The 24,718-nt window shown below is 29.5% G+C and overlaps 1 protein-coding gene across 2 annotated transcripts in view; it reads left to right on the top strand.

Moving 5' to 3' along the window:
• Positions 1-24,718, top strand: part of l(2)k09022 (HEAT repeat containing 1 homolog l(2)k09022) — a 97,364-nt gene that overhangs the window by 38,829 nt on the left and 33,817 nt on the right. For both annotated transcript variants that reach the window (XM_075357218.1, XM_075357219.1), the window contains exons 10-17: positions 535-822; positions 3,959-4,293; positions 6,621-6,807; positions 9,311-9,544; positions 15,475-15,701; positions 18,427-18,564; positions 22,963-23,188; positions 23,385-23,513. In XM_075357218.1, coding sequence (XP_075213333.1) covers positions 535-822; positions 3,959-4,293; positions 6,621-6,807; positions 9,311-9,544; positions 15,475-15,701; positions 18,427-18,564; positions 22,963-23,188; positions 23,385-23,513 — 1,764 coding nt within the window. The remainder of the gene's footprint in view (positions 1-534; positions 823-3,958; positions 4,294-6,620; positions 6,808-9,310; positions 9,545-15,474; positions 15,702-18,426; positions 18,565-22,962; positions 23,189-23,384; positions 23,514-24,718) is intronic.

Below are 24,718 nucleotides of genomic sequence, written 5' to 3' on the forward strand. Positions count from 1 at the left end.
CCCTCTACTGTCTCAAGTTGTTGCCATCTCAATGCCTGTGTAACCTCTTTTACACGTAGAGTTGCTCACATACTGGATTTATGATGTCCTCCATAAGACTATTTAGTTATTTTATAACAGATAACATAGAGTAACCAAACAGACCTGGCAGTATACTGCTAAAGGATTGTGAAGGAAAGTGTATATTAGTTCAGAGGAAAAATCACATTGTATTTTGTAAGCTGTGTGGGCATTAGAACTATCATGATAGAACATCTATCATGACCCTTCAGATACATTTCTGATCATTACAAATGAGATAAGTACAAATGTTAATTTGTACTATAAATTACTATACATAATTTGCTGAAACATATATATTTTGCTGAAAATTGAGATCAAAATATGAATATTAAAATCAATAATTAAGCATATAAGTTTTCCCTTTTGCTGTTATATATCTGTATGTGTTTATATTAATAATTTATAATTATTATACTTATTTATAGCTATGCATTTATGTACTGTACATATAGTATTATTGATTGTTTCTAGCTGATTTATGAAAATCCGAAAAAATTAAATGCTACAACTTTAAATGAAATATCAGGTCATTGCCGAAAAGGGAAGTTACCTCTTCAAATTTTTCAGTATTTCTTATTTACTGTTATTAACAAAACTGATATACGGCTGAATCAGACCAGTTATTGGTGGGATATGAAGGAACCATCTCAAGATTTTCTCTATATTGTACTGAAACACTCTCTTGCTATTCGTAATTTATCTAATGATCAATGCTTTATAGCATTCTTCAAAAAAATTACACAGGTGCTTCAAGAACAGGTTAGTAAAAATTAATTTGTCAATTTATATTGTCTATTACTTTATTTTATTACTTTCCCGCCTACATAGTGCTCTTGCAGAGCTATAGCTCTAGAACTGAAAGTATTGTAATTGGTCCAATTTGGGCTTAGGTGGTTTTCACCTGATCTTGATTTTTTGATATCTATGGAACCTAAAAAACCAGTTGGAAATTTTCAGAATGTTAATGTTCATATTTACATGTGTGTTTGGTATTGGTCTCTAATTCACCTTATATCTCCAGAACTACTGGACTGATTTTTACCAAACTGGATCAGATTAACTTGATTATTAGATTGTATATGGAGCATTGATGCCATTAAATTTTCAACATAAAAGGCCAAGGGAGGTGAGGCTGTAGAGGAAATTCACCCTCAGCATCTTGAGATATCACCTAATTAAGGTCATTTTTCTTGGCACATTTGTTAACAGTTAAAAAATAACAATATTTGCAAAATCACACTCTCACCACAAACAATACTCTAAACTACTTCTATGTTGTGATCACAGGTGAGTGGTAGAATTAAATAAATGAGTAAAATTTAAGGTGTAAAAAAATAGCTCAGTCTAGGTGGATCTTGAAGTCGATTTACTTGGTACCTGGTGCGTTGAGCCATGCAGCTACACCAGTCTGCTGACCGTGCAAGCAAAATTTGTTCTATGTAAGTTATGAAATTACATTAGTTTAGTTAGTACCGACTGTCGCCACGTGAATTAAATACGGTGTGCACACGCGTGCTTTAGTTAATATAATTGAATTAAATAAATAAAAAAATATTATATTTAATTAAAATGATAAATATCTTAAATTAAGTTGTGTGTGTAAGCCGTGATCAGAAGTAACCCACATATTTTTAGTTTTTTTTATTTGTTGTTCCTCTTCATTTATAAGTTTGCCCTTATTAAATTTTTTATCCAATGTTTGTTTACTAACCAAAATGGTTATAGGTAACCTCTAGAGTAACACGTAACCGTTGTCAGATTTATGAGAATAAGTGAGGAGTAGGTGGTTTCGTGTTGCCTTCTTCAGTAAGCTAATTATACTGTTATACTATCATTATGTCAAGCCCTTTGAAATGCGAGTGGTATTCATACCTACATATGATACCTTCACTCTGTTCACAACACTGACTGGCTGTATAATGAAAATTATTTTTTTATACAGTAACTATGATTGGTGCTTTCTGTATCTCAAAAGCATGTTATACAGTTATGAAAAAAGTGGGACAAATGCTATGAAAACGTTATGAAAAAAGCAACAAATAAATGTGCCACTATAAATGTTTAGTTAAAAAATAACATAAAAAATGGACCAGAATGAAAATGAAAAGTTTAGTTTTTACAATGTTTTTTTTTACTTTCTTTTTTTTTGTTTCCTGAAATCTTTTTGGAAAGAGTGCATGGGTATGGGCAGTACTTTCATGCTTTCATTCTGGTTTAGGTACCATTGATCAGTTTAAAAACGTTCCATGAAGTCATGTGTTCCCAAAGATTTGAGAAATTAAATATAATGAAAACATTAAGTAAGATAAATTTCAAAATGGTGGTTTAGTAAAAGAGGTAATAAATAATTTAAAAACTGTTGAAATTCCTTAGTTTTCAATCTATTATTGTTAATAGAAATAGTTTAATAAATTATCATCAGTTCTAATTTGTGATTGAAAAAATGATAATTTTTTCTTTTTTTTTAATAATTTTTATTAAAAAAAGTATATTAATTTATTCTTCTAAAGAAACAGTATGCACTGTGAAGGTATTTTAAAAAAGAACATTCAAAGTAGTGGTAGGTTGATTTGATTAATAATATATAATCATATCAGTTTTTCAAAGGTGAAACGGCTGTTTTCATCCTGATAAGTATAAAGGCTAATACCTCGTAATACCCAAGTGGTTGTGCTTGTGAAATAATACATTTTTCTGGTAAACATTCTTTAAACTATACATGGAAAATTGATTAGAATAATACAGTGCTAGCTGAACCCCTTATCAGTTAATAATTTAAATGTTTATAATTATAATTTCTTAAATAAGACAATCAAAGGTGCCAGAAATTGTAAAATTTTTGTAGTGAAATGTTCTTTTGGTTACATAATGTTAATGTAATTATGAAAGTAGTATGAAGTGTATCAGAACAGGCTCATAGAAAATATGTTTATTAATGACTATTTCTGGCAATCCTACATCATCAACTGATAAAACATGTTAATGTGGAAGTGAAAAAATGATTTTTGAGTCTCTAAAGGTTCAGATTCAATTACAAGGAAAATTTTAAAAGTATAGGGAAATATTTATTTTTTACCTAATCACATGTCTTCCTATATCGACTGTTATACTGTAAATCATAACTCATATAATTTGTTTATTGGAAGTATTGTTTCGTTGTTTGCGGTTGTGTTCAAAAATCAATTTAAAACTAATGATTTTGAGGTGCTGGACCCACCTGCCATGGATTTTTATCCGACTCAAAATGATTTTCGTTTTTTAGGGTCACTAAAGGATGATATTTGTCCATTCACAGAACAAAAGTGGTACCCTCTATGTACCCTCTATCATTTTTGTTTTGATGAAGAATCATGGGAGCAGTGCAAAATTAATTATGCATCATACCAAAATGTTTCTTTTAGCAAAGATTTCAAAAGATTATTAAAAGATGGGACTAAGTGTATAGAAGTAGTAGGGAATTTTGTTGAAAAATAAGCATTTTATATAAATACAAATAAAAGTAAGTAAACTAGTTTAGTTAGTTTTTAAGTTTCACTTTACTTTTGACTTGGTACCATAGATGTTTTAACAGATTTTTCATGAAAAATAGTTTAACATTTATGATACTTCTCACATTGACAAAATTCCAGAAATGTAAATGAATTGGGCACTTTTGACTTACTGTGGAAGATGGTGATGCATTTTTCTTTTAAAGTCATTAACAAAAGTTTAAAGTCAGTATTGTATTGCATCTGGAACATACAACCTTCATTGCATTATTGTTTGTAATGGAATTATAGTTTTTAGTACTATACTATTTAATCTGGAGTAAAAATTTCTTGATTTTTATGTACCTTTTTTTTTATCAGCAGAAAGTATTAAAGTATTTAAAAAATACCAAATTCTTTGTTTTCAGGAATATTTTAAGAAATCTGAAGATTATTGTAAATTTTTATGTAATGTAATTGTGAGAAGTCCAGCTCTTTCACTTGATTGCTTCAGTGAATTAGAATCACATTTGCAAAATATTAAGAAAATCAAGGATTTTAATTGGACTGTTGAACTTAGTTCAACCAATATTCTTCTACCTACACTGTTGATTGGTTTGTCTTCACCGGTGGAAGAAGCACGACACCTTGCGCTTGAAATAATGGCTGATATTAATTCACATTTGTCAAATATCTATCCACCATTTGTTGACTTTGTTAAAGAACTTATTTTGTGGGATGAGGAAATATCTTGTGATTCAAAGTAAGTAGTTTTTCTTATTACTGCAACTTTAGATATAAGTGGTTTATTGTATTCCATTATTCTGTTGATAGTAAACTACCTTTATTTTCTGAGAGCGACAGGATCAGACCATGAGAAGTAGATCTTATGCTTCATTGGCTTAGTCTGCAGTTTTGAAGAGCCAGTAGCTGTCTAAGTAGGTCTTACTGGGATGGCATATGAATATGTAGCTATTATAGAAGTTCTATTTTTACCTGTACCTATGCAATAGCCTTAAGCAGTGGTGGTTCACGTATAGGCACTGCAAAACTGCAGCACCCTCTATTTCCACTTGATATTATTGATAACATTTAATATAATGAGTCCTTTTTTTGCAAAACTCTTTGTATGGAACTGTCTGCTTCACAGTTCCAGCAGCGTGATGTTTGACTGTTGTGTGCATGCGCACATAGAAAGCTGCACGTGAGGGTGGGAGAGAGAGAGAGCACTGTCACTTCTGTAGTGCTGACCCTGGTGTGCTGGTGGAAAGTAGTTTTTTTTTACTCCGTTTGTGTATGGAATGTACCTTGTTTGTTCCCTTTTCTATTTTATTAGGTGGAAGGAACATGACAGCGGTTTAGTAGTTTTTTCAGTAGCGATCAGAAGATGGCAGAAAGTAAGGGCTCTTCGATCGCCAAACCTGTTCAAAAACATGCTAGAAAGGTGAAAGAGAAGGCAATTAGTAAAAACTAATTCTGTATTTGTTTCTGTGTATATAGAAATTTAAGCTCCATTGGATTATAGTGCTTTTTAAGCGGACATTTTATTAAGTTATTATCTAATAATACTAAAAAATATCTGTATTGATATTTTTTTATTTATTAGGTTAAACTGAATATACCATATTCTTGAACGTGATTAAATGAGATATTATGTTATATTCTATATTCTGTTTTGTTTCATTAGACTAGACATTAGTATATGATTAGATACCATATTCTTGAAGTGTAGAATTAAATTATTATCCTGCTTCTAGTTATTCTATTTGTGTCATTTTTTTTCAGTTCTTTTATTTTACAGAAAACTTTAACCATAATAGCATTGAAAAGGCCCAGAAAAAAGTTTCTGGAAAATTGGTTAAATAGTGACTGGTTGATACAGTATCTAACTGAATTTAAGTCCTTATTTTGTACTTATCATTACTACAAATATAATCAGATCAAATTCTTTGTAATATTATTTCACTTTCACATATTATTTTATGATGATTAAAGTAAATTAATCATTTAAGAGAAATGGTATTTCAGAATAATTGTTACTCGGTTAGTTTTGGGTAACAGTATCAGTCTGTTGTGCTCTACTGAAAGAACTTGAATATGCATTGTGTTTTTCTGTTTTCTTTAATATTTTATTCTTTACAACAGAAGATCTCTTTAGTGGAGGGTTATATAGATTTTTGTCAAAAAATTGTTTTTTATTCTCTGCTCCTAGAGCTACTACAAAAAGCTGTTTATAGTATATGGTCTCAAAATGGTGTAAAAAAGAATCTGCGAACAATTTTAAACAAATATGCAAAACATTCTTTCAAAAATATTCTTAATTTTTAAGCATACCTTTAAATTGTTATTGTATAACATGAAAAAGGGCTGAAGGCGCCAGGGAAGACAAAGCACATTAGTTTCTGTTACTTGCTTTTAAACTAAATTGCTGATTTCTGTTATAGATTGGTAGGATTGTAACCTTTTATTTGGAGCTCTAAAGTTCAAATTCTGTTTAGGCTTTGAATTTTTATATGCTACATTATTTTTATATCATGTACAAGGTTTCAGCTCATGTAATGAATCAGTTTTTTTTAAAGAAAAAAAAATTTGCCAGTATTCGATTACATAGCACAGCATAAATGATGAACCATGATTTCATCTCTTTGGTTATGTAAATTCTCAAAATATTAGTAGAAACTCTTTCAATGTTTAAAAGCCTTCATTTTATTCTGAGATTGTTTTTTTTTTTTTATTAGAGACAAATAGTTTGATATAATCCATTTTTTTGTTTTGTTAGTCAGACTATACAATTTTAACTGAGGAATATTGCTTTATATAATTTTTTGTGTAGTAGTTTTTTGCACCGATTCCCAATGTTCTTAGTTTGTTGTTGAGTCTTTTTTTCAAGTTGAAATGGTGTTTTGATGTTTAGTTTTGCCCTGGCTCATTTTGACGCGTTAATGTTCCAAACTGGAGCATGGAAGTGCTGAATAAATCCTTTTATTTAAAATATATATTTATTTTAGTTTAGATTTTAAAGAATATTTTTATATTAGATGTTTTTAAATGAATATGTGTCAAATTAAAAAAAGAAAAAAATTGTTTTAGTCAAGCATGTGTTGCTATGTATATGCTGTTGTCTCCGGATCCTGATGTTCAGTCTTGTCATTCTCCAAGTTTGAGGCAGGCTATGGATAAAGTTTGCGAAGTTTTATTTTCAATTGTAACTGATTCTACTACCCCTACACATGTAGTTGCATCATTGCTTCAACTGCTTGCTTATGTTAATTCTGTTGTAAGTAACATTTTAATAAAATTTTGTTTAGAGTAAGAAAAACTCAGAAGTTAATTGTACTTTTACTATGTAATTAACATTTAACATGTGTTTGTTGCACTATGGGTTGTACATGTCCTCTCTGTAGGTTGTATATACATATGTATTTTTATTTTATTAGATCAACCAAAGTACAGAATAAATAAAGTAGGATTATTTACCTTATTCCACTACATATATGCAGGAGCGCATTCGCAATTTACTTGCATCATCAGCTGCATTATATATTCATCTCAAATTGCATTACAAACTTTATAAGATATAATAACATAACATGTATTTATTTATTTTATTTAAAATTTAAAACCTTTAATCTTTTTATTTTAAACTTTTTTCAGTTAAAACAAAATTTAAAAATAAAATTAATTAAAATTAACATTAAAAATTAAATTGTAAAAAAATATTTGATGTCAAGGCATCAAAACAAATTAAAATTAAAAATTTGAAGTAAAATCAAATAAAAATAATTTTAAGTATAGCAATTATGCATGTTGTCCATTTAACTGAACTTAATAATTATAGTAAAGTAAGTTCAGTTAAGTTGATAACATGCAAATTGCTTTACTTAAAATTATTTGATGTTAATTTGAATTTCAATTTTAATTTAATTTTTAATGTTAATTTTAATTAATGCTATTTTTAAATATAGTTTTCATTTAACTGAAAAAAAGTTTAAAAAATAAAAAGTTTAAAGGTTTTAAATTTTAAATAAAATAAATAAATGCATGTTGTTATGAAGTTTGTAATGTAATTTGAGATGAATAATTCGAGCTGATGATTCAAGTAAATCGCGAAAGTGCTCCTGCATATATGTACTGGAATTTAGTAAGTCATCATACTTTATTTATTCTTTACTTTGGTTGATCTAATAAAATAAAAATAAATATACTTTTCTATAATACAGAGGAGTATGATTCTTAAAAGAATTGATTTTAAAAAAAATCAATATATATACAGGATGTACCATATAAAACGCAACCCAACCTTATATTGGTAGGTATTGAAATAATAAAAAGGCATGTGTAAATGTAAATGTAATTTTTATTATTACCATCCATTACCTTACATTTAGAGTAAATGTTGGAAGTGGCCGCCATCTTCTTGAATACAAGCTTCAATTCTTTTTACAGCGTTTCTTGCAACTTCTTTCAAAGTTTGTGGCTGGATATTTAATACAGCTTGTTCAATATTGACTTTCAAGTATTCGTGGTTTGTTGCTGTAGGCTTTTTCTCTGAGGTAACCCAATAGAAAAAAATCCGCCACAGTCAAATCTGGAGATCTTGGTGGCCACAAGCCTCGACCGATAACACGATTACCAAAAAATTCCTCAACGAAATCAGAAGTTGAACCTGCGTAGTGTGATGTCGCACCGTCATGTTGTAGCCAGCAGTGTCTGTCTTCTTCTTCCAAGAGTGCAATGAACTGAAATAAAATATCCTGATATCGTTCTGCATTAATGGTGTACTTGAAAAAAATAGGACCGATTATTTTCTTCCTCGATATCGGGCACCACATATCCAACTTCTGCGGGTGTAATTGTTTTTCGTGATAAACATGGGGATTTTCAGCACTGCAAATTCGACTGTTTTGGCTGTTTACGTAGTCATCCAAATGAAATCGTGCTTCATTTGTGAAAAATAATGAATCCATAACATTAATTCCCTCACGCAAAAATCGACAGAACCGTTGACAATATTGTAGCCGTTTTTCTTTGTCGGGCTCAAGAAGTTGATGAACCGTTAGAATGTAATAAGGTCGTAATTATAATTGTTTGGTCGCTTTATTTGGCGAGGCGAGTAATCGGTCTTTGATTTCAGTGACTGTATCTGTATTCAACACTGACGCAGATCTTTTGTGTTCCTTGTTATTAACAGAACCAGTCTCTCTAAATTTTGCGACTAAACCTTAATACTGATGTTTTGTTAGGAGCTGGTTTATTTGGGTATTTATGGCGAAACAAATCTTGCACTGCAACCACTGATTTCGTACTTAAGTACGACTCAACAATGAAAACACGTTCATCTAGCGAAAACACCATCTTGCCTCTAGCAATACACTGAACGTTATGATTGCATTGTTGTTACTATCGGTAGTGTTCTACTGCGTCGCTGCGATGTCCAGATGTTGGACGAGTCCATTTCAGTAACGAATAGGGAAGTAAGCTTGACTTTTGAAATTTCATGGATGAGTGATTGATGGGTTGCGTTTTATATGGGACACCCTGTTTATTTATATATATATATATATATATATATATTAAATACTTTAATTACTTTTATAATTTATTTGAATGTTGTAATAAAAATTGAAGACTGAAGATTAACTTAAAATAAAAATGTTGAAGCCTTTCATTTTTGATGTTGTGGACTAAAATTGAATTAGGCAGATAAGGCAGTTGCATTCTTTTTAAATGAAGGGTGAAAGGATCATTATTTATTTTGACACCTTAATAATTTGTTTCAGGAAATTTTGAAGAAATTGGTTCCACTAGCCACTGATATTTTAGATTTGCAGAATATTTCAGAAGATCAGAAGAGTATTGTTGAAAGTGTGGTTAATAGAATTGATCCATCCATAGTTTCTATTTTTGAAGATGATGACATATGGAGTCTAGCTGAAAAATGTATGAAATTGCATGATGGACGTATTCTTATTGGAGCAGACAAGATAACACCTGCAGTTTTATTTTTGAAGAAGGTATATAGATGGTGCAATTTCTTTTAAATTATGTTTTATTGATTAAATCAAAAAACTGTCAGTCATATTAAATAGATTATAACATGAGAGTATATAAATAAACTGTACAGGTTTTTCATTATAGATTGTAGTACAATTATGTTAACTCTCTGTTAGACTGCAGTTCAAGAATGTCTTAGCAAAATGTTTCCTAACTGTAGGTTTTTAAATTGAGAAAACCATCTATGTAGATTATACTAACAATCCAGTCGTACTGACAGTACTTGTAGAATCAAGACTCCCTGTTTGGGAGTCAAGTGAGTCTCAAATACAAACACAAGAAAGAAAAAACAAGAAAATGATAAGCATGGATTCTTTTTCTTAAATGTTAAACTTCTTATGAAAGGTCATGACTTTTTGTTCACTAAGAAAACATACACTAACGTGATAACCGGTAATACTGCTTTGTTATGTACTTTTCTTTAGATAAAAGCTACTTTCAGTATTAAATATTCATTGACGGGTTCACATGTTTTTACTCTTTTCTCTTCTTTTATGTAAAATGAAACTATCATTTTTATTTTTATTCATCATAAGCAGGCTACATTTTGTCAGATGGTGTAAGCTACAGTCACTTGGTTTACTTTTTTCTCATCAAACAAAATGAAACTACAATTTTTATTCTCTGACTCTGCAAGGAGACGTATGTTTCATTTATATTTTGTCAGATGGTGCAAGCTCTCAGGGTTCAGAAAATTTTACGATATGTTTCAAAAGGTTATTAATAAAAAACTGTTTAATAAATTATACATATAAATATAATATAATAATGTTAATGAATAATAATTATTAATTAAAAAAAAAAAATATCAATATCATATTTTTTGTGTATTATTATGTTGAAGGGTTAACACAGTAAAATTACAGATGATTATGGCCGACTGATTTATTTTAAGGTAATTTCCAGTTATATGGAAATAATAGACTTAGGTTACCTCGGGATAATTTCTGTTTTGATTAACTATATTAAAACTGGGCAGATTAAGCAAAATAGAGATGCGTTTAAAATTAAAATATTTATATTTTTTTCTATTATTCTCTATTATTGATACAATTCATATCATTTAATTGCAGCAGTATCTCATAATGGACAGAGTATGCAGACCGGTCTTGTTTATATTGTTAAAGGAGAAAACATATTGGATTATATTGGTGTAGACAATTTAAGTATTCATGAAGAAAAATGTATGTTGAAGAAATTCAAGAGATACCTGTGTATCTTTCTTAGAGAAAAAGAAATAATCAACAACATATAATAAAAATAACTGATATCACAACCACCAAAAATATTTTCATAAGGAGTGTGAATCTCTTTACTTCTCAAAAAGAAAATTTTTAGTTGAAAAGAGACCAAAAAATAGTTCTTTGTCCTGAATGCCAACAAATACAGAATGATATAAAAAAAATTGTGGTTAATTACAAACCCCTGACTAACATTACAGTGTGAAGGTACCTTTCAAAAAACAATTACTTACCCTGAATCTGAAAAACATTTATATACAAAGAAACTGAAGACTATTTACTACTCTCAGACTTCTTTTAAAGCACAATACTTTGTTTTAAATACAGAGAAAAAATATTTAAAAAATTAAGTTGTGCAAAAACTTGAAGAAAATTACAAAAATTCACTCGCCACAGGGCTGTTTCAATTATAAAATAATAAACAACAAAATAATGTTACTGTAAGCAATTGTTGCTGTTAATGAATGATTGAGTAGCTTGCTTGTTTTTTTTAAACCAGTTGTTTGTTATATTTTGTTCCAATTACAAAGTAATAAATAGTTATTTTATAAAATAAATAGTTTAGTAAATAAATAATGTTACTCTGAAAAAGTACTGGCAACTATGATATTTTATGGCCCTAAAAATTACACATGAACAAAATAACCTGTATTTTGGTTCTTACACCTAAAGAGGAAAAAAAATATTTTCTAACGTATAAGACAAGAAAAGACAATCTTTGATAGATGAACCACAGGGCTTTTAGAGAAAAACTCCATGGTGAGTGAAGTTTTATCATTTTTTTCAAGTTTTTACATGACTTAATTTATTAAATATTTTTTCTCTGTTTTGAGCAAAGAATTATGTTTTAGAGAAGTTTAAGAGTAAAGAATAGTATTCAGTTTCTTTGTATAACAATTTTAGCGATAGAAGGATTGACTCGACTGATACTAGCTGGAATTGAATGACATGTAGAATTTACATGCATTTGCGCAGACATCTCAGAGAATGTTCAAGACAAATTGGAACTTCTCGGGAAGCTGTGAGAATATCCAGTATGGTGGACATAAGGCAGAGAACAATAGAGAGGCATTGATTCTGGTTTTGTCAATGCCGCGGTTCAGTGTAGCCAAATATCAATAAATTTACTTATTTTTATAATTTTTAAGGCTTGTAATTAAGGTCGTAGTGTAGCTTTAGTGTCAAAATACATTATTATTTTACACATTGTTATTGTATGAGAGGGGGACGCGATGAAAATTATGATTGAAAATTTGGTCACAAATGCCGAAAGGTTGAGAAACACTGATTTAATGATTTCCTTTAGTATTTTAAAGATCTTATATGATTATTTTTAAAATTTCTCTTGAAGGTTATTCATTTATTCAAACTGTCAATTACAAACTGATGCCCAGTTATAATTACCTTTTTTTATATGCAGAATGAATTTTTGGAGTGTTTGAAAATTGCCAGGTCTTACTGAGATTTGAGTCCAGAATCTTCTGGATGAAAGTAAGAAATATTAACACTTTGTCATGGAGTTGGGATTTATTATATATTTAATTAAAGAATAATTTTATGTATAATTGACCGCCTCAAATGCCACAAAACTAATTGTAAATGGAAAGACACAAGATTTATTTTAATGGATGGTTTAGAATTAGGCTGTTTGCCAGCAAAGTATCATTGTCCCAAGAAGGTTGTTATTAATGAAGTTTTATTCTATTAAGGATAGAATAAATTAAGAAGATTTAGAATGCAATTAATATAAAAGTATTAAATGTGTTTTTTTTTCTGAATTTAGTTCTAGACCATTAATTTTAATTTAAACTACTTGTTCATTATAGAAAAATCATAATGGCATCAGATTGTTATTAAGGTTAAACTGAAGAAAAATGATCACATTAGATGTTATATACTATTATTAGGTAAACTATTAATTATATAAACAGCAAGAAGTCCAACGAGACTATCTCATCTTATGAATTTTTGGTGTTAATATGGATTGTATTGTTTGTTTTTATTTTTGATTGTTGATATCACTTCAAATATCCAACTATAGCTCTCTTCTTCTTGAACACAAAAATTGTCAGAAGTAATTTAAAACATTTTGGCTGAAAGTTGAATTTTGAGTGTTCAGATGTTAAAGAAATGACAGGGATTAATACAGAGGGACTGCATCAAATTTTAGCTAAAAATAAAAAAATAATGTGCATCTTTTATGCCTTATTATTTGTTAACACTGAAAAAACTTCACTGTGCTGCTTTTTCTGCTAAATCAGTTAAGTGGTCAATGATGATAGAAACCCTATAAATTGGGTTAGAATGGGTGATAAAAATTGTTCTTCATTTATGATCCAACAACAAAAAATGTCTTAACGTGCAACTTGATGAATCTAATGAAACTGAAACCCTAGAAAGTGAGACTGCAGAAATTGTGAATGAAAACAATGATGATTGCAGTTTTTGGCACCAAAGACGTTTCATTCATCATTAGTTAATGACATAAAATTAGACTGTAAGTTTTATAAAAAATAAACGTGCAATTGACTACTCTAATTCATTGTGTTGCACCTGAGTTAGCAGAAAATGAGTTCTGGTTTCTTTTGTATGACAATGCACCATCATATTTTCTGGTTACTTCCTCATATATGACAGCCTGAGAAATCACTATGTTATCCTATCCATTCTGCTTGCCAGGTTTAGCATCAGGAAACCTTTTATTTTCTATAATATAAATGGTGATATAATTTTTGGGTGTCATCAATCCAGAAAAATATGACTAGTGAACTTAAGCTGATTCCAAAAGAAGTATTTCTTTTTGATGTTCAGTTTGTTGTTTAAGCAATGTAGACATGTAGTTGGAGGACTATATTGATTGAACATAATAATACGTATTTTTATTTATTTTGTATTTTTAATGTTCTCAGGCTATGAATTTTATTTCATACAGTGTCTCTCTGCATGTGCGCGTGTGTGTGTATACATGAGGTCTGTAAATAAAGTAATGAGACTGGTTCAGGAGAACTTTTTATTTACAATCCAGTTATATAAAAGGACTCTATCACCTTTGAAATATTTCCCCTGGGAAGCAACGCTTCAAACTGTTTTCCCACTCTTCACAGCAGTGTTGGAGCACAGAAACCGGAATATCCTTCGGATGGTCGGTTACATTTTTAAAAATTTTTTCTACTGTTTCAGAATGATGTCTTTTGAACTGTTTTTTTAAAGTCTGGAACAGGAAAAGGTTGCAGGGACTCAAGTCTGGTGAATAAGGTGATTGAGGAACTACAGGATTGCTTTTCTTTGCCAAAAACTCATTAATTGAGACTGCAAAGTGACAAGGTGCATTGTCATGATGCAACATTCAGTTGTCTTTGATGGCTGGTCTCACACGGGCAATTCTTTTCTGCAGTCTATCAAGAATTTCTCAGTAAACATATTGAATTACAAGTTGTCCTGTAGGCGAAAACTTCTTATGGACAGTGCCCATTACTATTGAAGAAACAAATTAGCATGGTTTTGATTTCTGATTTGCTTTTTTGGGATGTGGTGAGTTTGAAGTGTGCCACTTCTTGCTCTGACATTTTGTTTCTGGGTCGTACTCAAATATCGAAGATTCATCACCAGTAAACATTTTTTTAGAAAATCAGGATCAGTTTCAATTTGTCCTAGAAGATCGCAGCACACTTCCACCCTATTGAGCAGTGAGGTTATTTGGGACCAATTTTGCACAAATTTTTTTCATGTCCAATTCGTTTGTAAAAAATTTGATGGATTACTGTGTGGTTCAAATTTAATTGTTCTACATTCATTCTGACAATTAATCATCAGTCGTACCGTATCAAATCTCTGATTCGCTCAACATTCTCATCAGTTTTTGATGTTAACGGTCTTCCAGAGCGTGGATCATCTGCAACTGATTCCTGGCCATCTGAAAATGCTTTAAACCACCTAAAAACTTGGACTCGTGAGTGTCATCTTCATACGTCCTTTTCAATTTTTGAAAAAGTTTCAGTAGCATTCTCACAGAGTGTAAAACAAAACTTGATTGCATAATGTTGCTTGTGATTAGTATCGTTCATTTTTGTAACGCACAACAAAAACTCGTTTAATGAAAAGTTTGTTTACGTCTCACGTGGCAACAGTAGACTAAAGTATTAATACTTAATATAAATCAGCTGTTCATATAACCATATGTTTACTTACTAGTAACTTTACAGTGTTGTCACTTTGGCTGCCAAAAAAAAAACTAGTCTGATTAGTTTATTTTCAGACCTCATATATATAAATTAGGTGCATTAATTGTAATGGTTATAGGTAATTGAGACAAGGGAAAATTACTTTCAAAAATGGCATAGCCATTTTCAAGAATAACATCCCATGTCACACTTAAGGAAAATGAGGAATGAATGATATCCCGTTGCTTTCACTGAGCTGAATACACCAAAGAATAAACAAAGTAAAAAATCATGCATCTTTATAATGTAATTTCTTATTTCTATTAAATGCCAATTTTTAGTTTTTAAATAAAAAAATATGTTTAAAAAAATAATTTTCATTAGTATAACTGAAGCAGTGGTTTTAAGTTTCTTTTACAGAATTAATAAAATTAAATCTATATAGTTTTTAATGAATATTTTAATTATTCTTTCTTTTAATTTATACAGATAACTCACGAAATATTTGATGGCCTCTCTGAAAATGGTAAACAAAAGATGATAGACCTAGTTCTTACCATGAATGCTTCATCAGAAAATGGAGAGGCAAATATTGCAGTAATAGGTATGGTAAAAAAGATTGTTTTGGATGCATCATGTGTTATTCCTATTCTTTGTTCCATGAGGGATGTTAAAGTTGTTCCTCCAGAAAACCAACAGCGGCCTAGGAAAAGATGGTTGGTATCTATTCATTTTGTTCTTTTGTTTATATCAACAAATTTTTTTTGGAATTGACCTGTAGTGTGACTATTTTAAAAGTCTAAAAAAATACACTTAAATATATTCAAATCATATTTCTATTAAAATGGAAGGAATTTTGAGTTTGTTTTGTGAGTTTGTTTGTTGTTATCTCTTATAAAATATTCAGTTACAACAAAATTCTGCAACTTCTGGTAGGTTGTATGATCCCCAATTTAATATTTAGTTCATCATAGTCTTTTCTGTTGCACCTCATTCCTTTTTTTTCTGCTCTCATTTATTTTGAAATTGAACTTCTTTCCTATCAATAAATTTATATCATTAAAGATTTCTTATAATAAATTTTTGGTTTTGGACAAAAGAAAAATTTCAGTAACAAGTCTCATAATTTTTATTCTTTCTTCTTTGATAGATACTTCACTCTCCAAATTGTCCTTCAATTCTTGTATTCTTTCTTTTTCAAGTAAGCGTAACAGAGATGGACTGCAGGAATCTGAGCCTTCTTTTTGTTTTATTCTATTCTGACAGCTGGTACTTAATTCTACACACATTATATAAATTCTTCTTTCCCTAGTCTTTTGTTTGTATAATAATTATGCAGTGTATAAATAAATACGTTTATACACTGAGGTTGATTAACATCAATCTCTTTTAAAAGACAAAAACAAACAATTCATGTTTTTTTTAAATTTGAATTACTGTAGCTTTAAATAAATGTTTCTTATTGTGATTAATATATTATATATATATATATATCTGCATTTTTTTATACTGAAACCAATTCAGAAGTCAATTACAATATAATCTCTATAATTCTTCACTTTTGGGGCGTTAGAAGTGACAAACTGGACAAAAAGATAAATGATGGAATTCATGAATGTAACACAGAGTAATTATAGTCAATTTGAAAAACAAATTTTAATATAGTAACATAGTACAACCTTGGAGGAAATGAAATTACTATATAGGAGGAAGAAATTGTTTCACCTGATTTATTTTCAACTGAAAAACAAAAAATACAGAAGTCTATTATGATGAAAAAAGAAAATAAATTTTTTTTTCATTTTATTGGCTTCATGGTATATTCTATTCCTTTCTATTCTACGTTAACCTTCTAACTTGAAAGTAATTACTACATCCTAAGTACATAGCTGTTTGCTTTGTTATAAATTGAAATTATTTGTCTTCTACTGTTTTTACCTTTCATACCTTGCTCTTATTAACTAAACTTGGATGTTTGGTAGGTATATGATTGACCATGTAGTATGTTTCTTTACTAGGCTGGCATTTTTCTACTCTACTTTTTGTCCTAATAAATCTTCAATTTATGTTTTATTTACCCACCTAATTTCAACATCCTCCTGTAATACCACATTTCAAAGGCCTCAGTTTTTAAACATGTCCATGTTTAACTATCATTAAGTCGTATACTCAATACTTCTATTTTTAAGAAACTCTTTTAATTAATAAATTAGAAAACCTAGCAAAGTTCTTTCAGCTTCAAAGCTCTCCTAGCTTGTGCCAGTTTACTTTTGATCACTTACTTCTTAAACAAAAAATTCTAATATAAGATTATGATCAACTTTCTTAATACTTAATTTCTCATTATCTTTTTTTTTTATTTCATTAACTTTGTTTAATTCGCAAGAAATTTTAATAGATTTTTGGTCTGAATCTCTCTATTAGTCGCTTACAATAAATCTATACCACTTAGAATTTTTTGTAACTCGTCTACAGTTTCTGCCAAATATACCATATATCATCACCAAATCTTAAAATTTCTTTTTTTTAAGTTTTACTTAGTTACTCCACACAGTTTTACTTAGTTTTTTTTACTTAATTACTCCACACCCTCAAATCTCTCAAATCTGTCTTTCAATTATTGAATTGTTTCAGTAATTGAAATACACATAGAAATAGTGTAGATGTGACATCCCTGTCTCACGGCCTTCTGAATGATAGTTTCCTTTCTTCATTTTGCAGTTTTATTCTCTTGTACAGATTGTACGTTAAGTCTTCTTTTCATATATTTCAGACCAATTTTCTTTAAAATTTTATACATTTTACCCCTTTCTGTATTATGTATCTTTTCTCTAATTCCTACTAATGCTAGATAAGTCATGTTGTTCTTTATAAGCCCGCTTTCAGTAGTTATTTTAAGGTCTAAAATTAATGAATGGCTTCACTTTAGTTTATTTTATTCTTGAATTGAAACTGGCCATTGTCTAGTAACCATCCTTTCTTTTTCTGGTTTAGCCTCTAGAAATCACCATTCAGGTATTATTTCAGAGGATGAATGAGGATTATATGTATGAGTGTAAATGAAGTGTAGTCTTGTACAGTTTCAGTTCGACCATTCCTGAGATGTATGGTTAATTGAAACGCAACCACCAAAGAACACAGTTATTCACGATCTAGTATTCAAATGTGTATAAAAGTAGTAACCATCCACTACATCCTTATTTCACCTATAAATTATTTTGCACAATACTTTCAATGTGTGAGGAAGATCTCTGAGAGTGCATTAGTCCTCATGCTTACCTGCTTATGATTTTTTTGGTATGGTAGCAGTAAAGCTTTATTTTTAAATCTAAGTATTGAAAATACTTTTAAAACTGGTACTTCAAAACTTATAAACTTCATATACTAATCCGTAAAGGCTTTAGAGTAGTTTTAATAACACTGTATAATTATTTTTTGCAGGCTCCATCTACCATCAATAAATCTCTTAAAAACTGTAGAATGGCAAAAGGGAATCAGTTTACTGGAACTAATACAGGATAAGAAAAAATTAACTAATGTTCAGCAGTTAGTTTCACCATTATTTGATGTTCTTAAAAGGTAATTAAAAATTTTAACTTATTATTTATTGCTGATATTACACTGGTTAAGTAACAAAAAAATTTTTTTCTTTCTTGGGGCTCCTGATTTCTCCTGTACATTAGGTGCTGTAATCAAGAGGTTGCAAGCAATGTGACAATAGACGCTGATGGTCTCCAAAATTACATAGCAATTTAAAAGAATAACAAGTGCCATGCCAGGTTTATTAAGGAAATGAAATAGTTCTCCATTGCCTTCATCATTGGATATCTGCATGCCAAATCCATTGAGATGTGGTTGACATTCAGACGTGCATTATAATGAAAAATCATTACTCTCAGAGAAAGAGACTTTAATATTGTTTGTACCTCATAAGAAAGATTGACGGGTAGTGTAAAGCAACAAATTAATGTACCACTTGCCATAGGGATCTATGTGTATTGTCAGTAGAAACATCTCTCCTAGTGTAGGTGTAAATTTATATTTGTCTCAATGTAATCTACATTTGTATAAATCTAAACTGCTAAGTTATAAAAACAATGAAGATTTCCCTGATTTTAATTCTAGGAATATGTGTTATATTAATATTTAAGAAGATGGGGTGAAGTGAATAAAATATAGAATCTACTTAGTAGTATCTTGTGCCTAGATTTAGCATCAGCTAATTTTGATGTGAATAAACAGTTGCTAAGCCTAGGTAGTTATATCTTTCCTAATCTGGAAAATTTTGTAGACTCTACTACGGTAGTTACATTTTAAAGCTTAGTCACATCTTGATTTTCATATTTTATCATGTCATCTGGTGATGGTGAATATTATAAGAAGGAAACGGCTAGTAGAAAACGGTGGAAGAAAATTGCTAGTAAATTTACTGTCACAACTTGTTGTTTTGAAAAATCTAGATCTTAAGTTTGTGGAAGAAATAAGTGCATGGAACAGTATAACACAGCATTACTGTCATGCAACCGGGAAAGAAATCAAAGTTACTCAACTGAATAAATTATTGACCGACATGAAGAACCAGGTAAAGAAGAAAACCGACTTAAAGGGAACTGGAATAAACCAATTAAATTACAGGATTGGGAAAAAGATCTAGTGGTGTACTTGCCCAAGAAGAAAATCTTGTATTTAATAAAATACCTGGAAGCATTTTAGTAGGTGCGAAAAAAGTTTACAAAAGGAACCAATGATTGTTGGTAGTAATGAGCTAAGTACTGTATCAGCAGATACGACCTTAAAGACATAGTAGTACTATTTTAAATCTCATATGCTAGACCTGGCATAAAAAAGCTGATGTAAAATTAAACTACAAAGTCAAACATATGTCACTGCTTCACTTGCAAAGGCTGGTGTTAATTCAGCAAATCAAACTCCAGAAAATTCAAACTGAAAGAAGAGAAAGAACTTGAGAAACTGAATAAATCTATAGTTGACAACTCAACTAGAACAGACTTCGGTTACTAACCAACCCTTATCCTTTTCCTTGATAAAAGATAAATAAATAAACTAGTAGAATAAAAAAGAAAGTGCGCATGTGAGCTTGTATATGTGTCAGTGTGCGTGCGTGCTGTGTAACATAAGCTGTAATAAGAATAAAAAAATGAGTTCTTTACAACTATTTTTTTTGCAGTTTTTCTTTTTATGTGAGAGGATTTCAACTTTATATTTTTTATTAACTTTTGTTACCATAATTTTTATAAAATTATAATTTATTAATAAAAAAATTATGTAATAGCATGTTAAAGGAAATTTTAATATTATAACATTTAAAAATTTTTTTTTTTAATTGATTGAACAAATATTTTATAAATATTTTACAATATTTATAATGCTTTATAAAAATTAACGTATCATATTATCTATTGTGTAAATGTAAAAAAAAAAAAACATTCTGAAGATGGGCTTATCCTGAAAGCGCTTTAATTTAAAAAAAAGTATGGTAAGAATGTTCTTTAATTCTGTACTTTGTGGAGTGGCTAAATAAATTTTATATTATATAATTAGCTAAACACACATACACACACACACACACACACATGTGCATGTACACATGCACATATATATATATATATATATATATATATATATATATATATATATATACATACATGTACACGTCACATACACATACATGTTTCAGGACCATAAAACTATGTTTTTTTTAATTTAAGCAGTTTACTTGTGGCAGCCATTTTTGTTACGGAGCACACACTTAGTTTTGTGATTGTAAGGGTTTATGAAAAATGCCATAATTAAAAAACTATTGGTCCTGGAAGGATGAAACAAAAACAATTTATTCATATTTTCTCGAGGTAAAAGATTGGTCAAATAGTTTATTTATCTATCTCTCTTCTTTCTATGACAAAATTACCAATAAAGTTGAACATGAAAAACAGTAAAATTTCATTTTTGGTCATTTTTTTAAGAGGCAGGGATGGCTTCTGCATTATTTTTTTATATGTAGGTATATGTTAGTAGTTTTACCATAAAAAATATAAATGATGATATACTTCTCCCAAAATTTTTATGAATTTTAGAAAATTCATTTTAAAAAATTGAAAATTCGACTTCAAATAACTCTGATGGGGCTGGTAATAAAAATCTCAAATTTGCACAACTTACAGTGCTTTTGTAGACGCTTATGGTAAATAAAAAAGCTTTTTGTGTATTGTACTAATAAAAAAGTTGTTATAACCTCTCAAAAATCATGAAAAACCTGTTAAAAGCGATACCATTTCGACTCACCAAATAATTGCTCCAAGGGGGTTTCTTGTCTTCTTGATACTTTAATATTTTTATACTTATTACCATAGTTGAAATAGACTTATTTGAACCATTCAAATGCAGTGTTCATGTTGTAGCAGGCGCTTGAAGTCATTTTCAGTCATCAGGAAAATTCATGTTGCAACATGCTCATTTATGCTTGTTGCATCATTTAATTTTGCAGTTACAGACAGGCCAGTCTGACATTAGTCAGTGAGCTGTTCACATCTTTACAGAGTGTTTCAAATTTCATCCTGTTTTTTGGAAGTGTTTATTAAATAAATAAGTTTTTACTTAATAATATTACATTTGTAAATTTTAAAATCAATTAAATTTTTACATTATTTTCAAGTAATTTCACATTAAACAATGGACGAACAAAGTTTCATAGGAATTTATGTGAATTAAGAGTGTCATAAAACAGTGTATGGTACAGTGCCAAAAGAACATATTAAAATTTGTGAATTTAGTGATGAAAACCAACTTATGTTTTTACGTGTTAATTCAGATGTCACTATTGTTTGTAAATATTGTGAAAAAAGTTTTTGTCAGAGTTCAGTCACCTGTATGGACAGTTCTGATGTGATCCTTTATGAACTCATAAAAAACAGTTAAGAAAAACTTGAGACAAATAAAATTAGAGCAAACTGTTAAAGAACATATTTTTAAAAATTTAAATTTAGTTTCTGGAAAGTCTCTTTGTTTTAACTGTTTCAAAAGTATTTTTTCTCAGCAGAACAAAGAATTATATGAATGTGAAGACCAAGAGCAAAAGTCTCAACAATACAAAGTGTGTGTACCAATCTGCAAAGTCCTGAGAATGTTGATGTCACTTGAACTAACTACAGTGACAGGTTGTTCTCATACAATTTCAAGAGGATTATCAGAAGAGATATCGTAGCTGTTTGTTAACCACACTAAATAATAAACTTTCATTGCTACAAAAACAGGCTATTTCATTGAGAAATAATTAAAATTTTGCTACCATTTATTCTTTCTTTGATATTGTTTACAAAAATAAACCAATATAAAAATAAAAATGAATTCTTGGAAAAAGATGTAGGCTACTCATTGAAATCTCAGTACGAGTAAGTTATACAAGCATTTTTGAATTAAAATTGTATTAAGTTACTGGTATTTGTTATCATTAAATTACGATATATCATTAATAATTTAAAAAAAAAACTATTTTAAAAATATTGAAAAGTCAACTTCAACAACTTAGGGGCTAAATTTAAATAATGTATAGTGCTAAGAAGACAATGAACTCTCTTGGAGCACTTATTTAGTGAGTCAAAATGGTATCGCTTTTACAGGTTTTTCATGATTTTTTTAGGTAAACCACTGGACAAATCTTTTACCTTAAAAAAATATGAATAAATTGCTTTTTGTTTCATCCTTCCAGGACCAATAGTTTTTTAGATATGACATTTTCTGTAAATCCTTACAATCATAAAAATACGTGTGTGCTCTGTAACAAAAATGGCTGCCACAAGTAAACTGCTTAAATAAAAAAAAACATAGCTTTATGGTCCTGGAAGATGTAGGAAACAAGTGGGTAAGTTTCAGTTTTTTTGAATTGGTCAAGCAACCAGCTTATGTTTTTTGGGACAATTCAAATGAATTGACCCCTACCAATTTAATTAAATTTTTTAGATGTTTAGAGTTTGAAGAGCAGTCTCCGGTGGAATATGCGAAACAGTTGTTGTTGGCAACAATTCTTCATGTTTGTCAGAAATTATCTGGGGAAGATAAACTTAAAGATATTCCTAAACATATAATTCAAGTCGAATTAATTGTTCAGTGTATTCGTGCATCACAGAATCCTCAGACTCATCATCATGCTATGCTTGTGTTAGTGGAAATTGCTGCTTTTGTTCCAGTAAGTTTTGCCTTTCTACATTACTTTATCTATACATGTATATTTGCACAAATTATGTATCTATATATTTATTGTACTTGGATGTGATTTTTTACAGATTGCTTATTTACTCTTAACATAATTTTTTTATCAAATATTTGATTCTTATGATTTATAATCCTGATTCATAATTTATGAAAACTTCTTTTTTTTTCAGGATAAAGTACTTCATGATATTATGCCTATATTTACATTCGTTGGATCTTCAGTTTTAAGAATGGATGATGCATATAGTTTTCAGATAATTTTAAAAATTATTGAAACTGTCATTCCTATATTGGTTCAGGTAATTAAATTTTCATTCGTTTCTAATAATTTTATGTTACATTTTTTCTTCTTTAGTTGTTTGATGTATTTTTCTGTCATTTTTTTTTTTGACATTGAATAGTTATGTTTAATGAAGATGATACATTTTTTGATAGAATTATGGTGCTTTATTTACTGAAACAAGCATTATTGTTTTTTAACTTGTGAAATTTGGGTAATTAATCATAAAATTATCGATTTAATATCCCACAAGTTTTTGCATGATTTTTCTGTTCTGCTTATTAAATTAAGAGTCTGTAAGACAGCTTCGCCCCTATGTATCTCTTCCCTAAGTCTCACATTTGTTTGTGTATCCTCTCGATTAGATATAATTTCTGAGGATTAAGATGTCTAATTATATTTAGCAGACACTTTACTCAGTAATGGGTGCCATCCGCAAGTAGAAAACAGTCCTTGGACAATTCTGTAGGTACAAAAAAGGTGTATCATCTTAACGGCATATCATTGAAGAAGCGATTGCTCGGTTGGCTACTATTATGATGCCACAAATAGAGCTAGAATGGTGGTTGAACCAATTTCCACGTCATTCATCCAAATAAGAAAGGGTAATGAATAAATAGTAGAGAGAGAAGAAAAACAACCCACAAAAGCACCACTTATAATTAGGATAGAGTATAAGTTATGTATGAGCTTGTTATTATGCTTTGATTGTTAGGCTAGACTGTGCCATTAATTAGAACTGAACAGGATGGTGGCTAGAAGACAGTATTTTGGAGTCTAAGGCATATGTATTTGGTACATGACATTTTGGGATCAATGGCACATCCCTGTAGAACACCCTGGCACTCAATAAAATCGGAATTGTCTTTGCTGGTTATTGATTGTGTTGCTACCATTACACACATTTTGTTATAATACTTTCATACATTTAAATGATTTTCTATATTTTATTGACTCGGCTGTAGTTAAATTGCAATTACTTTTATTTAATGAAAATTTTTGTAAATTTGAAAGTACAAATCATTGCTAAAAAATCAAATAAGTCCTTTTAATCGCTTAATGGTTATCATATTTAAAAGAGTTGTATAATACATCTTTGTCTGAAATTTTAATTGTATTACTATGTAAGATTTACTCAAAAATTTTACTTTGATTTTAAGGATAACTCACATCTGATTATATTCTTGGATGTGTGAAAGAAAATGTAGTTTTATAACAAATTTT

The sequence above is a fragment of the Lycorma delicatula genome, chromosome 2 (genome assembly GCF_047948215.1).
Source record: "Lycorma delicatula isolate Av1 chromosome 2, ASM4794821v1, whole genome shotgun sequence".
Classification (NCBI taxonomy): domain Eukaryota; kingdom Metazoa; phylum Arthropoda; class Insecta; order Hemiptera; family Fulgoridae; genus Lycorma; species Lycorma delicatula.